The 15,860-nt window shown below is 45.4% G+C and overlaps 1 protein-coding gene across 14 annotated transcripts in view; it reads right to left on the bottom strand.

The window, feature by feature from the left end:
- PPFIBP1 (PPFIB scaffold protein 1) overlaps positions 1-15,860 on the bottom strand; it is a 117,993-nt gene that overhangs the window by 43,485 nt on the left and 58,648 nt on the right. For 10 of the 14 annotated variants that reach the window (XM_076343514.1, XM_076343544.1, XM_076343536.1 and 7 more), the window contains exons 3-4: positions 11,493-11,654; positions 9,211-9,416 (exon numbers count right to left, since the gene is read on the bottom strand). In XM_076343514.1, the coding sequence (XP_076199629.1) occupies positions 9,211-9,416; positions 11,493-11,556 (270 nt within the window). In that variant the 5' untranslated portion in view covers positions 11,557-11,654. The other 4 variants (XM_076343529.1, XM_076343521.1, XM_076343584.1 and 1 more) reach the window with 4 other exon arrangements.

Genomic DNA, 15,860 nt, shown 5'->3' with positions numbered 1-15,860 from the left:
TAACTTGACTTGTACGCAAAATACAAAAACGAGGTTTTTGCATACTTTTGCTATGCTGTAGCTCCCTTCTCATTTAAAGACCTCCAACACATCTCAGGCACTTCCTCAGCCTCCATGAATACAGCGTCTGTATTTTGTAATGTACAACAAATTTATCAATCCAGTGTGCGTCTCTGCTGTAGGAAAGTGATATTCATCCCCCATTACAAGCAGGCAGCCAAGGCGCAAAGACACCCCTCCATCCTGCCAGGGCTCACATGAAAGTCCTTGTCAAAGCACAGACTCGACTCCCTGCCTCCCAACCACCACATCAGCGCTCTAACCACTGAACCTCCTGATACCTCTAGTCAGTGTAACCAGACAGAAATTAACTAAAGCCAAAGACTGCGTGAAGAAAATACGTTGAGGTAAGTATTGGTTTCACACTATGAAGATAATGTCTTTACGATGCTGTGAAAACTGACGAGGTGTTAAAGCAGAATGTTAGTCATTGTGCATAGCATCTTGCCAAGACACCTTTGTTGTTAAACTCTGTTCCCATTCCTCAAAAAAATATCCTGTTTTGCTCAGTACATTGTACTTGGTTTTAAAATAGGAGCATTTAGAGAGTGAGAGTTCAGGCTGCAGCTGCACATTGCCAAAAGAAAGAGGGAGGTGGTGATGGGAACCCCAAACAGGACTGGAGTAAAGGTTGTTCTCCCACAAAACCAAATACAAAGACGTCTTTGCTGGCAGTCGCCAGAAATATTTTGTAAAATCTGCATAAAAACAGACCTCCTGTGGTACACTGAAAACAGAAAACTTTGTGTACAACCCAACAGCAGTTTGCTTTTTGCCTGACATGTTGTTAACTTCTGCATAATACCTGGGACTAAATCTTCATTTTAGGTATGAAAAGGCAAGAAAGTCACTGACTGGTTACAGTGGGGAAAGATGAGAGTTGAAGAAAGGACAACACAGAGAAATCACAGCAGCTATTTCACAGAGCAGCAGCCCCAGCACCTCCTACGGTGGTGCAGAGATCAGGGACCTGCAGGCAATGGCCACGCAATGCCTTCCCACATCTCTTCTCTCCGCTGTCTTTGAGGGTAAAAAGTTGATACCCGCCATGATTTTCTTCCCAGACAGATGAGGAAAGAAGAGAGGAGATTAAACACATGAAAAGAAGAACGGGGTAATGACAGCAGTGGGCAGGACTGAAGAGAAACGGAGAGGGAAGATGCCCAAACACTGGATATGGGAAAGCACTGCATCAGGAGATGGGGTGGAGGGAGCCCCAACAGGGACGAACGGGCTGCAGGGAGGTCTGAAATATGCCAGGACACCTGGTGTGTGCAAAACCTGGGTGAGCAACACTCGGTGTGTCCTTCAGGAGGAGTTTCTCTCCACCTGGGGACCCGCAGCCTCCCCTGGGACTGAGACCGGCAACTACTCACTCTGCAGAGCAATGGCTCTGCTTTAACAAACCAAACCAAACCAAACAAAAAAAAGTAAACATTTGATTCAACAGCAACTGCAGGAGTATCTGGGGCACTTGGTAGTTCTGGATCAAATTTGTATCATCGAAGTCAATACAGGATTAACATAGTTTACTAGCAGTGTAAGACAGGCTTTGCCATTTTCCAAAGGTGGCTCTTCTTCATCAGCAACTTAAAATCTACGTTCAATTAAGTGGTTAGACTTAGCATGTGTTTTCAATTTAGGGATTAATTGCAAAACACTTTATGGGAAGAGAATGCAGATTTACCAATACTGATCTTAATCCTAAAAACAAAAGAACAGTCGTCACGATGCCACTGAGGCTTCGCAGAAGTTTGAGGTTAAGCATTTACTTAAAATGCCTTATAAGATCAGACCCAGTGCACTTAAAAACTCTGCAAGATCAATCCATGGCTAATCTGTTAAACACGTGTGTAAGCTTTGGCTGCAATCATGTAAGTGTAAAAATCCACACTGCTCTGGAGGGAATTATTCCTGTAATAAGTGGATGCCTCACCAAACTTTCACAGCTTGCCTGCCCTCAGTCTTTAATCCATTTTCCCTGGAAGCGAGTTAGTATTCCAAACCGCAGGAAAGTTTCTAATAGCTGCTGTTTTAAGCCTCCTAATTAAAAAAAAAAAAAAAAAATTCATTTCCTTTCAATTGCTGAATTCTCCTTTCAAAAATAAAACTCATTTTTAGCCCACTGCAGCTGATACCCTCATTTTCTCTTCTGCTTTTGAGACAAAATAAGCAGAACAAATCACACTGTTCTTGCTGAAGATGCAATTTGATTTGTATAGAAGGAGCTGCCACCCCACAGCATTATTTTCTTGTACGGCAGATTGCACTGACTGTTTTGACCACCGCAGCCCAGTCAACAGTCGGGCAAGTGAGCTGTCCCTGACATCTCTTTCCTGACCATCTGGAGTTAAATTAGATCTCATCAACATGCTTACGTTGTTCAGATCATTATCACACACATTACCTATGCTTAGCTAAGCACGGCTACTGCTGTTCTGCCTGTTCACTCAGTTCTAGGGAGTCCCTTGCAGGGGGGCTCCTCCAGCCTCAGCTACCTCAGCATCACTTGGTGTGCCACGGGCAGAGCCTCCAGGTTTCCCAAGCAAAGTATTCACCACCGTTTCCCCTGTCATACAGAGCCGTGACAGCTTTACCCTCCGTAAGTATTAATTCCATCCCAAATTCATGCTGGTCAAATCTCTCTGAACACAATCTGTACCTGTGTTTAACCAGTTTGCACGGGAGCCCACCGCTGCACTCCCAAACCGGCATCTCCTGCATTTCATGCCTCCCTACTCATCACTCTGAGTATCTGCAGCCTGCTCCACATGGTCCGATAGCAGGCAGGCAGACCCGCTGCTAAGCTTTTCCTAAAGTTTACAGATTAGTTCCTCCCTACAGGACAAGCAAGGGAAAAAAAAACCCTAAAACCCACTCAAAACCCCCGCATCGTATTTTAAAGGCTTCACTACAATAAAAGTGAATTCTGAAAGAAAACCAGCTTAAGACAGACCTTCACTCTGAGGAATTTACCTGAAACATTTTCTAAATATAAATAACACGGCTGTTGAATAGGGAAGATGCCACCGTTTCAAAATATTCAGTTTCTTCAATAGCAGCTCGGCTGGTATCTGATACAAGAGAAAGACGAAATGCTTATTCCCTACCAGCATTGCCCAGCTACGGCTTGTCGCTCGGAGAAATGCAAGAGTCAGGACAAACACAGATAGCCTTACCTTATTTAGCCAGACACACTGTCCGTGAATGTCCCAGCTATACTCCATGCTGGTCATGACTATCTTCATGCATTCAAGGACGCGAGTGACTGTGGCAGGCAGCCGAGGCTGAGAGCTGCAGCCCCAGCACCGCAGGCGCCCGCCGTGCCGAGCGGCGCCGTCAGGGCTCCTCTGAACTGAGACGGAGAGGTTAAGCGACAGCAGGTTTCCTCATCTAACCAAGGACGGAGGCAAATGTGGCAGCGGAGTGGGAGATGTAGGAAGCGGAGCCTAGAAGCAGCGGCACTCCTCAGGCGGAGCAAGCAGCTCCTCTGGGGAATTAACACATCAAAGCCCGGGAAGATCAACCCTTCTTCCAACCTGAGCCTGCCGCTGAGATCCCGACACACAAAGGCCATGCAGCGAGGCAGAGGAGGATGCAGGCACGTGGGGTGCAGAGCTGCGTAAACCTGACCAGGAGTAAGGGCAGCCCCACACAGGTGGCAGCTGGCCATCTTGACCCTTGCTTCTTGCTGAACAGCCCCCTGCAAAAGCAACCCCCTCCTCTGCACCCTGCCAGCACTGTGGAAATCATCCAACACAAAAACACACAAGAAAAGAGCAATTCCGATCCCTTTACCTGACTACATGGTAGACAGGAGGGAATTTTCTTTTCTTGATGGGCTATTAATTGCAAAAGCTGGAAAAACACATGTAATTCACTTGTAGGCGCCAAGCAAAAGAGGAAGGTAAAAGTTGACTCAACTGACCCAGGTCTCACGAGTGGCTTGTCTCAAGTTTATGTCATACTTAAGAACCACGTAAAATACAACAATAACAACCAACCTCTGTCCTCACGTTTAAGTTTCCATTTACCCAGTAACAGCAGCAGCATAACAAATCCTTGGTATTTTTGATCACAGAGCCTAGCTCCGGGAGTCCTATGATTATCTCAAAAACCACAGCTTTTATTATTAAAAAGAAACGTTTACAACTACCGTTGATAGATAAAAATCTCAAAAACATGAATCCTGAATAACCCAGAACAAAAGAGCAGAGCAGAAGAGGAGCAGAATCCATGTGTTTTAAGCCAGACTGATGCGTTTTGGATTGGGAATGGTGATTTTTGATGGCTCTGCCATCAGGGCTCCAGCGCAGGACCGCACGGGTTGTTCTTACGGCCAGTGAACTCATATCCACGATGCATGAAGATGCCATGCCAAGACGTGCTATAAATGAGCCCGTATTATCTTCCAGTGTTAAAAACACACCAGTCTGGATGATCACCTTTAGCAAGCAGCAGGGTCCTGTGTTTCAAGAACTTCGAGAGGCAGATCTCTCACAGACAAAAAGTATTGCTGAGAGGCAGTTTATTATGACAGGCTGAAATGGTATCACAAGGCTCCTTTCATATTGCAACTTGAGGAAGGATCTCAAACAGGTGTTTGGTGGTAAATGCCTATATGCCACACATTACCATAGGACCTTTCGATAGCTAAACTCAACATAAGCACAAGCAGAGCCAAATGAATGCACTGTACGCCCACACAAAGACAATCAAACAACAAACTTTGGTTTGAAGACAAGATTTTTCCATGAATAAGAAATATGAGATGACTTCTGGCTAACCAAACCACTTCCCCCACTTGGGAACCACCCTGTCATCCAAATAGGCCAATATATCTCTGTAAGATTACAAGCTATATTTATCCAGTGAGGAAAACTTCTCTCTGAATTCTAATATCCCCTCATATTAACTCTCATTACTCCCAGCCACTCTCTGGAAGAACCAAATTGTTGAAGAAGTGTCAAAATCTGAGGCTGGTCTGTGAGATGACAGATCCACTATTCACAGCAGCAACACTCTGGATTGCACAAGCCACTATGGATACCACAGCTCAAATTAACTATCATCTTCAGATGAGCTGAAAATGTTCTTCAAGAAACCTTTGGGGGCCGTAATGTTTGTTTTGCTTTAATGATCTTACAGTCAACTTCAGAAATTCACTTCTGGAGTGGAAAAAAAAAATAATTTATAATACATATTTAAAATTCAGAAAGTCACTTCCAAAGCTAAAACCACAGTTGCACACGCTGTGGATTTTAAAGAAAAAGTATTATTCTGGCTCTTTTGTTCCAGGAGCACACCCTTTAAAGAGGAGAAGGCACACAACAGGACCCACATATACAAGTTCAGATCAGGAGCTTGGGTAAGCTGGCTCTGAGGTGTGGGAAGGGACTGTCCACCCACTTCTACCCTTCACCCTCCTTTTTAACAAGACACAGTTGGTTTCTTCTTTCTGGGAAGGTTGTTGCATAAGATGTATTTTTAAAAAAACACCAAAAAAACACTGTCAAGAAAAATAATAACCAGAAGAAAACTCCCTCTTATTTGTTTCAACTGAAGAAAAACTGGAGCAACATTCATGACTGGGAGCAAGGTTTCTGAGAATTATTCTTCAAGAGATGGATCCATCAACTTCCAGCTGGATACAACAGGGCTGCCTTGGTCTTGCAAAAGGCAGAGTTTCATTTAAAATGGTCTTGTTACTGGCAATGATGTTACGGCTTACTCACATGCTGTCTATATTCAAGTCAGAAGCTCTGCTTTCATGGAGTACAGCACATGTTTTATTAAAGCACACATCAGAATACATTAAACATTTCCACTGATCAGGAGAAATCTGAAAAAACTCCAAAACTTTGGAATAGTTATGATCTGGCTATGGATTTCAGGTCTGGTCCCCAGTGAAAGCACACAGTCCCAATACGTCTGAGCTTAGAAAAGGCCTCAGTCCCTTTCCAGACTTAGAACAAATGGCCTCATTTGTAATTTTAACCATGACATTCACTTGCCCTCCATTTGCACATGGAGATATGAGCAGGATTTCAGCAACACAGAGATCAGTTTTGTGCTGTAGACGGACAACTAGAAATAACATGTTATAGTTAAACTGGCTTATTTGTGCAGCAGAAAGCTGCATGTACAACTTCTCTGAAATCCCCATGGGGACCACCCGATGGATTCTCTTGGAAGAGCTCTGCCAGATGTCCGGGCACTGTACGTGTGCTCTGGTGTTATGTGGCCATCTGGCATCCACTCATTAAAAAAAAATCAGCATGAGGCATTTTAACTCGTTGGCCCTTTTTGAGAGCTTGCATAGACGAACACACTGAGAGGAGCAGAAAGGAAGCCGTCACTAAGAAGCGGTACAGGGACACGGCTCAGCCAATTCTGGCATGGCAAAACTGAACGCTCTGCCCCATTTTACAGAAGCGAGCAACTTTGGGAGACTGCTGTCAGACCCTTTTCCCAACTAGGGCATCAGCGGTTTCCCTGCAGGGGCCAGGAGAGGATTTTTCTCTTGTGACACACTGTTTGGCAGCAGCGAACACTATTTTTGTTTTCCTCTGAGACACGAGAGACTTGCTTACAGCTTTGGATGGGATGTCACACACCAGCTCCAGCAGCTTGGAATAGCCCAGTGGATGCAACTTCTTCACGCATGAAGGATTAAACCGATTTCAAACCAAGGAGGTGTCTTCCCTTCTTCGGTAAGGATGGGCAACAGTTGCAGAAAGCCTTCCTGCAAATCATACGGGCACTTCAGCGTAACACCTTCCTGCTCAGACAGGGACCGGCGACACTGGTGACACCTGCAAATCCCATGCTTGTAGCACAGTACGAAGTGTAATGTTCAGTCTTTCCTACTAGGGGCTTTAAGGATGCCAGAGAGTACAGGGGAATAATTTGAGGCAGACTGAGGAGAAGCATAGATGGAATAGCTATTTTCTGCAATCTTTTGTATACACAACCCCTGCACATCTTTTCCAGTGCCCAGGAGGCACTAAGCTGAATGGCACAACAGAGCCCTTCCTCTCCCAGATTCAGCCCATGGCTGCAATGAAAACCATTACTGTCTCATTGCCATGTGGTGATCCCCATCACACAGGTCTGAAGGACCTCGTTCCAGATCCTAACAGCCAGGCATCCCTAAATCACACATTTGCCATCACAAGGGGCAATGACTGGCCTTCACCTCATTAATCTCAACAGGCACTGCAGCCTCCAGCCACACTGCTGGGCCCCTTTACTCCAGAATAACATGCAGTGGATCAGCATCACTAAGCGTGGACTACTGATGTCTATGCACACCATGGGGAGCAGTTAGTTTTCCACGGCTGTTTATTTGGCATATGAACATTTTTTTATTTATAAAAGCCATACTTGCATGAAACCTGTTATGTCCCTTGATTTCTGCTCCACACGGAGCAGAGACTAGTTACAGCGATGTTCACTGCTGTACGTTACACAGGAAGGAAACGCTGATGTTAGCAGGAACTCTGCGTGTTTTAAAGACCTGACTCGAATGTCACTCCCCTCTCCTCCTCCTGATCTCAGCGTTGGCTGCCACGCTTTGACAGCAGGGGTGAGATCCAAATCCCACTGGAGGCAGTGGGAAAGCTCCCACGTGCTTCATTAAGTTTCAGGCATTTTCAAACGCGTAGTTCAAAGCAAAGAAGGAGAAAAAAAAAAAGCTCTCCCCTCAAACCTTTCCGGAAGAGCTACGCAAGCGAGCCCAGCCGTGCTAGCCCAGGTCCCCGTCTCTTCCCGCCGCGCTGCGCACCGCCCGCGTGCCACTAGATGGCACGTCACGTCACCCGGCGCCAGCCGCAGCTCCACGCCTGCCAAACCCACGGCTGGGGAGCGCAGGCCAAACACAGTCCTGCACCCACCACCCTGGGCTGCAACTGAGTGCTGAAATAAACCCCTGTATCAAGATAAAAACGTTTTACACAAGATCAGCCGTGGCTCCAGGGTGACTGAACCCTTTCTGAGAGGGTGTGATGCTCGTCCTGGGAAGGGACCAGGCAATGGTGGCTGCCCGTCCCAAACAGCAGCATTGCATAGGGTACAACACAGAGCCACCATGGTGGCCTGTCCTGCATCAGACCCAGCCTTCATCAGATCTGGCATCCCCATTTCAGCAGTATGGCGTTACCTTGGCCAACGCCAAGTGTGTCAGACGGGAAGACCCGGACACTGCTGCAATACAGATTTGGCAAAATCTGCAGAAGTGCACACCTACCGCTGCTGTCATTGTTACAGCTACAGGCTGACTTAAACCCTGAAGCACGGCCTCTGGAAATAATTCTTGACTTCCACTGCTGGAGCTTCCCAGAAACCTGTGCACACCCAGACCACCACAACGCAAAGCCTCCCACAGACCACGAGCACAAGGACTCCTACTTGGCCCTGCTAGGAAGTCACCAGTCACAGGGCACCTGGAAGTAAAACCAGTGGGTCCTTTGAAAACGATGCCATGTAACTCACCTTCTGATAAGCACAGCATTTTATTTCCCAGTGTAGCCTTCCCTTGAAGAATAATTGATTTTTTGGGAAAATCAAGTCTTGGGGAAAGAACAGCCTTGTCAGGTATATTTTGGCATATTTTTAAAGTGAGGGTGACAAAAACTGGTAGATTGTCACAAACACAGAAAATAAAAATTTGGTTTTGTTTCCAGGTTTCCAGGCTTACACCACTCACTTCCGTTACAAACCAGGTAAGGAAGCTCAGTAACAACACTGGTCCCTGTAGAAAATATGCTGCCAAAAATGCTTTTCAGTGAAAAGTTCATACTGAAAACAGCTTCCCCCCCTCCCCCCATTTAAGCGTCTGATTCCTTTAAAAATGTCTTTCCCCAAACCTCTGAGATGAAACTCCAATTACTGAACATTTTTTGCTCCCCAAAATGAGGCACGGTGATATATCAAAAAAAAGCACAGGCCAACCCACTGCCCAAGGTATTTGTGCTACAGCTTTTGAGGCCCCACAGCATCATCTCCAAACCAAAATCTCTTCGCTTCGGTTCTTTGAAACCTACTCTAAAACTTTTAAGTGCCCTGCATAAAACACAGCCCCACTGCCTAAGCTGGTCTAGCTAACAAACAAAACGAGCGCGTTACGAGTGAAACGAGGCGAGACTGTACCATTTGACTTTGGAGCCATTCGACCAGAGCCTCTGCTGTCGAGTCCGGAACCTGGCAGCGCAGCCCCTCTCTCTCATCCGCTTCCATCATCTCCAGCAAGCCCCGCAAGTCCTCCACCAGGTGCAGCGCCCGCAAGCCCCCCATGAAGGGAGAGGTGGGGGACTGGCAGTCAAAGATGCCGTTGGAGTACTCCAGCGCCTTCGAACCTGGAGGGAGCAATATCGCACAGGGTCAAGCACGAGGCAAGCAGGTCAGACCTGCAGCAAGGCTGAGAAATGCTAGGCAGCGTTTGCTCCTGGTGGGCATTTATCTGAACCAAACTCAGCGCTGGTGCTGGATTCTGCCCACCATTCTTGCCCCACGCGCCACATGGCAATTTGGAGAAGGGCAAGCCCTTGCCGGCACGCTCTGTGGATGGAAGCTCCAGCAGGAAGGAGGTGGGCTGATCTGGCTGATCCGGCAGAGGACACATATGCCACAACCGTGCCCACAGGTTCAAGGCGCGGGCTGGGTTCCTGCTCCCTGGGATGTATCAGAAGTGGAAAGTACTGCAGGGGGAACAGGCTCTGCCAACGCTTTGAGTCACCCTGTAGGGATTGCATGACCCAAGTCAGACACTGAGGGTTTCCAGAGGAAACCGTGTTCTGCATTTTTTTTTTTCCATGCAGAAATATGTTACGCTGCTCCAAGGCACTGGAAATTTTTTTCGAAGAATAAAGAAAAATATGAAGATAAATATAAAGAGTGAATCACTTCTACATGAGAAAAAATTTTAAACCCAACAGTTTGACATGGTAGCACAATTTGCATGCTAAGAAAGAGAAAAATCTCTTATTTGCATAAACTCACAGTACGTATATTCGACCTACATTAAAAGTTGCTATATATTAAGTAAGGAAGGAAACTACGAATTCAGGATTAAAGTTGATTTAAGTCAACCTAGCTAATTCCAACTATAATTTCAGCACACTGATTTGTGACCTTAATACTGTAATGCCTTGGCACAATGAGACATGTTCATGACAGAGCATCAGCCTTTGTACTGTCAACTTTTGAAAACTACAGTGATATGCCATATGTGCACTTCCACGAACTTTCATTCACCTCATCTGGTAAGCCACAAAAATGCAAGTATTCTGCTAATTCCCTTTGAAAAAAAATGAAGAGAAAAAATCCCCACAACAGCATAGGAGTTGATATCCCTTTGTTATATTACTTTGTAAGTCTGTTCAGACACATGGGTAAATTAAGTCTGTGGTGACTTAAAGTTCCCAACATCACATTTTGTTTTTATATTAAACCTCATCCTGCCATAACCAACTTAGGCTCTTGGAAACACAGATACATGATTGGATCCAAATACCAGTATCTACTTATGGAAATTACTAAAGTCACAGTTTACATGTATTTTTAGAGATCATTATGATCCAACTGAATCCACATGTTCCTGCTATGTGTCCTTAATATCTTTAGGAAAACTGCAGAGAAAAGTCATTGTTCAAACAAAGCACGCACTGTATGATTTTTTTTTTCCCCTAAGGGAAATTATTTTAAGTGGAACTATTAAAGACTTTATAACTGTGTTGCTATCCTTGCAGAGTATTTTTTCAGTTTGGGCAGCTGTTTGCATAGCTCTGCTGGAATAGGATTAAACTATTAATTTCTTGCTGCTTTGCTCCTCCATGTTGTGCACTTACATTATTTTCTAACTCACCAGACTTAACTTAAAAGCAGAGGTTGCATACTTTGTGATGCCTCTCCTTAGTCCACTTACAATTTACAGGTACTTATAAAAACTCAAATGTTAAAGGCAGGTCCAAGCCACATGTTTGGACCCAAAACATTCCAATTTTGAAAAAAGAAAAATTCAATTCATGTTTTAACTCTTCAGACTTGAGAGAAGTTCAGAGTAGCCAGTATTAGGCAAACTTCCTCCTCCCGCCTTGCAGCAGCTCTTTAAACACACTCATCTTGGTTTGAAACGTGCCTCGTCCTTGGCTTTCATGGTGCTGTGTGCACCAGCTGAACTGTGTCACTCAGCCACTTCGAGCAGCATTTTGATAGAGAGTAGGAGAAAAACTACAATCCATTTAGCCGTGCCCTGTGTGTGAGAGTCTGTGCAATCCCTCCACTCCATTTATTTGTAACCACTAAGCTATAAGGGAAGACACCAAACACAGTTAGTTACCAGCACATTCCCTTCTCAGCCTGAAACTCTGTCCTCCAGGTATGAGAAAGGAGAATGGAAACAGATAAACGAACAAGCTGCCCCAGGCGTTTACCTGCTATAATGCCATCCATCTGCTCCAGCGCCGCAGCGAGCATGTCACTTGCATCACTCATCATCTTCTCTCTTCTCAGGAACGATCACCAGCTACACCATAAGGAGCAATGAAACACCAATAGTGTGAGCTGGATCCAGAGCCTGAAGTCTGCAATTCAATCTGCAAAAGAGAACTTCATTTCACTGCATGTTCTTTGAATTCAGATACCACCATTGCTGGACCAGCAGGAAGACTGGGGCCATTTGCTGACCACAACAAGACTTGGAGGTGTTCATCACCAGGCATGAACTGGCATCAAAGAATCAAACCACCAATGTGATGATCCAGTTCCTACTGTTGGTCAGCCCATGGCCTGCTCTGCCTGCAGGTCCATGTCACTGAAGGGGCATCCCACAGAGCACCTCAGAAATCCCACATGGCATTTCAGGGAAGCTCGCGTAGAAGACACAGGCCTTCTATCACTAAAAGGAAGCTGAAACTCAGCAATAAACCACATGTCTATCCACTGTATTTTTTCTCCCCAAGAATTTGCTAGTATAGAAAAAGAGGAGTCTGACCATTTGCCCAAGATTTCTGGATGTCTGACAATCCAGAAGTCCTGGGCATGTAATCATTTGCCTACAGGCAGAATACCTCAAATGCCCATGACTCACTGGACGTAGTGTGCATGCACAGACTATCCCTCCACAGACGCTGCTCTGAGCTTAGCAGAGATTCATGTCGTAACGATGCAATCTGATCCTACCCTCAAACTTTTATAAGCCAGAACTGGTCCCCAGAGGAGTATTTCCAGTAGAGTCTGGAAAAGCAAACCTGCCCAACATGCTGCCTGGGCAGGTGACCTAGCAGACCCGAAATCCCAGTGGGCTACAAGTTAAACACGTGCTTAGGTACTTTGCTGAAGTGGAGCTGCAGAGGTCAGAGGCATACCGATCCCTCCACCCCAGCACAATGGACACACCAGCCACTGAAATAGCCCAGACTGCCGTGGCTTTAATCTAGGACATGTGAGACTACTTCTGCTACAAATACAGTTAGGGAACAAAGCTAAACAAACACCAGGAAGGAAAACTCACTTTAACCTTTTGCATACCCTGCCATTTGTTTTTTGTACTAGGCCGCACCGCTGCTGACATTTGCCCCAACATAAGCAATTAAGAAAGTTGTTCACAGTATCTCTGGCATAAGTCCTGGAAAAGAGTCTACTACAAACCATAGCAAAACAAAAATTCACGTTATAAACTGAATTTTTCCTCCTACAAGTCGCCTTATTGGTTTGACCCAGCTGGGAGATAGCTCTTACTGGAGGCTGCCAGCTAGCTTTGCTGAAATGCTATCCTTGAAACGCCAACAAATATTTCATCTTCCACATCAAAACTTTTGTAACATAAAGTAGGTCCAAACCCTATGGTAACTTTTGAATGATAGCACAAAGACTACTGCACTTTTGGCAACTGTCTGGCTTTATTATTTAGTTGCCAGAGTCACAAAAGCCAAGAGAATTTTAAAAAGTCAAAATACCTGTAAGTGAAGGTATTGCGAATCTTAAAAAATGCAGTAGTGTCATAACTGAAGACTTCCAACCTTCAAGGAGGAAGCCCTCGATTTTAAACACAATGTAAATAGTAAACTTCAAGCAGTACAATACCTGCCATAATATGCAGATTCTGCAAGATATTTGGTCCGTGCCTCTACGCCTGATAACAAAAGAGCAGAAAACTCAGCTTTTGCAAACACATTCAGTTGGACAATTCTGAAGGCAGTCTTGTCCTTTCTTCTTTAGGATTTCCTGGCTCAGATAACCAGGTCCTGCTGAGATCTAGTAAACATGGGCATCTATGAACGTAGAGTGTGAATGATCTACATTGGATTGCTCTCTGAAAGCAAAGAGCACACAGAGAAATCCCAGGGCTGCTGCTGCCCCAGGCAAAATGCTGATTCTTCACAGCTCTAAGTGGAAAAGGACCAATGACGCAAAGCATCCACAAACCCGCAACAGCCAATTAATGTTTGGGAATTGGGAGTGCCCATGATCTTCCCAGTGTGCATAAACACCTGAAGGGGGGAGTGAAGAAGACAGACTCATCTCAGTGGCGCCCAGTGACATGACAAGACGCAATGGGCACACATTAAAACAAAGGAAATTCCACTTAAGCATAAAAAAAATAAAATAAAAAAGTCTTTTTTACTGTGAGGGTGGCAAACACTGGAAAGAGTTGCCCTTTTGGGGTCTCCATCCTTGGAGCTACTCACAGACCGACTGCCCGGCGCAGCTTGCCCTGGGCAACCTTGCTTTGGGCAGGGGGTGGGCTGGAGACCTCCAGAGGTGCCTCTCCACCTTGGCCATCATTGAGCTCAGCACAGCTCATGATCAAGCATTAAATACAGTACTGAGGAGGCCACCTAGGCAAAGCCAAGCTGCAGGCTAAAAACGTGCTAAGGAACAGAGTGCTCTCTAATCACATTTGTTCACAGTGCATCCCTTGTTCCTCACCTTCTGTCTAGGAGAGACATTAATTGGGGCTAAGGAACTGCTTATTTACATTTGCACAATAAAGCCATGGCTCATAGGCACAGAAAAATCACCATCCCTGCACTTCATCCAGGCACAATCACTCCTCATGTTTCCAAAAAAAGCACTCCTTGCTTTCCTAAACAAGGGTTTTGTCCATGGTTATCAAAAATCCCTAAGACAGCTCTACTGAAAGGAGCAGCAGTGGCAGACGGTGGTACAACAGCATCCAGGAGACCTCTAGAATTTACCCCACTGATACCAGGTCCTACCTCCAAGGAAGGAGAGACGTCAGTCTGCACAGTGTTTCCTCCACTGCTACTGCAAAAGGAGCTGTGCTGCCGAGAGCAGCAGTGAGAAATTTTAAGGTAAAATTTAGAGAAGCAAGACCATGCAAACACACTGATCTCCAAAAACCCTTCCACCACTCACAGAGCATCTGTTAGCAGCCTGACCAAGCCTACAGCTGAGAAACTTGGAGAGGTGAAATAAAAAGAACAAGAAGCCCCCAAGCTGAACAGCTGGAGGTGACGCAACAAAATCCCATTTCCCCTGTTATTTGGTCCTAAGAACGGTCATTGAAAACCAGCCTGGAACGGCACATCCTGCTCTGGCCACCTTCCCAGCACAGTGCACCACATCTAGCAGTCAGGAAGTAAAACCGCTGTGATAGAAAAATACTATTGGAGGTATCCTTCCCCTGTAAGGGCATAGAATCGCTTTTCTTCTTTACACACCATCACCGGCACGTGGGGAACGGATGGGCAGGGGGGAAATCAAAGACCCCATATACCAGCAGACCAAAGAAACAAACTGCATGAAACAAGAAAAAATAACAAACCACAAGAGGAAGAGGGTGGAAAGGGGAGGTGCAGAGGGAGTCAAAGAAATGCAGTTATTAGACAGAAGTCATAAATCAGCAGCCCTTTGTGGATTATAGGAAAGAGGACAACACTGAAACACCGGCAGATTAATCCCTGCGCCTACTGAAGGGCACCGAGACTGCCTCTGACTTCACAAAACCTTGGCTGACCACTAACACAGCAGAGCTTTCCCAATACATAGGTTCCTTTCTTTACTCTTTGCTTTTAATGGCTTTGGTCTAATAGAAATAAAATCTAAGAGAAAACTCAAGGCTTTGGGGTTTTTTGTTGGCAGTGACTAAGGAAAACCATGCAGTCAGGTAACATGGGTGAAAATCCATCTTGGAGAAGCGCAATGGAGCTCCTTAGGAAAATAAGGACTAGCTAATATTTCAGATGACGTCACGCAGTTTAAATTCCTTTCATCCATAATAGCAGAAACGGGGGGGGAAAAAAAAAAAGGGAAAATCATCATTTTAACACAGATGGATCTATGACATGGCAGATGAATGAGAAACCAAGGTGCACACAGGAGACAGGGTGGCAGACACATGAAATCCATCCCTGGCATAACGCCATCAAGAGCACACCTGGGAGGAAAGTACTGACAGTACCCTGTCTGATGGACCATTTAAAATAAGTTTTCTCTTGCTTTCCAAGAAAACAGCGACACTTACCTTCCTGCATGCACAATCAGTGCAAGATGGGGCGGGGGGGGTGGTGTTTTTACAGAGGCAGATCCTCCTTTTAGAGCTCCCAGCTGAATACCTTGCTCATGCCGACAAGAACAAGCATCGCTTCATCAAGGCTGTATTTACAATCCACCATTAAAAAAATAAAAATAAAATACAAATGCAGCTATCTCCACTATTAGTTACGATTAATCTTATCACTAGCTGGCATTTCTACCACTTCCCTGGCCATTACAGAGAAGACGTTATTTGGTCTTACTTGTTTAATGTCCCTTCCTCTGGTTCGAACACACCAGCC

This window comes from Aptenodytes patagonicus, chromosome 1 (assembly GCF_965638725.1).
Source record: "Aptenodytes patagonicus chromosome 1, bAptPat1.pri.cur, whole genome shotgun sequence".
NCBI classification, from domain to species: domain Eukaryota; kingdom Metazoa; phylum Chordata; class Aves; order Sphenisciformes; family Spheniscidae; genus Aptenodytes; species Aptenodytes patagonicus.
This window is presented reverse-complemented; position numbering and strand designations above follow the sequence as displayed.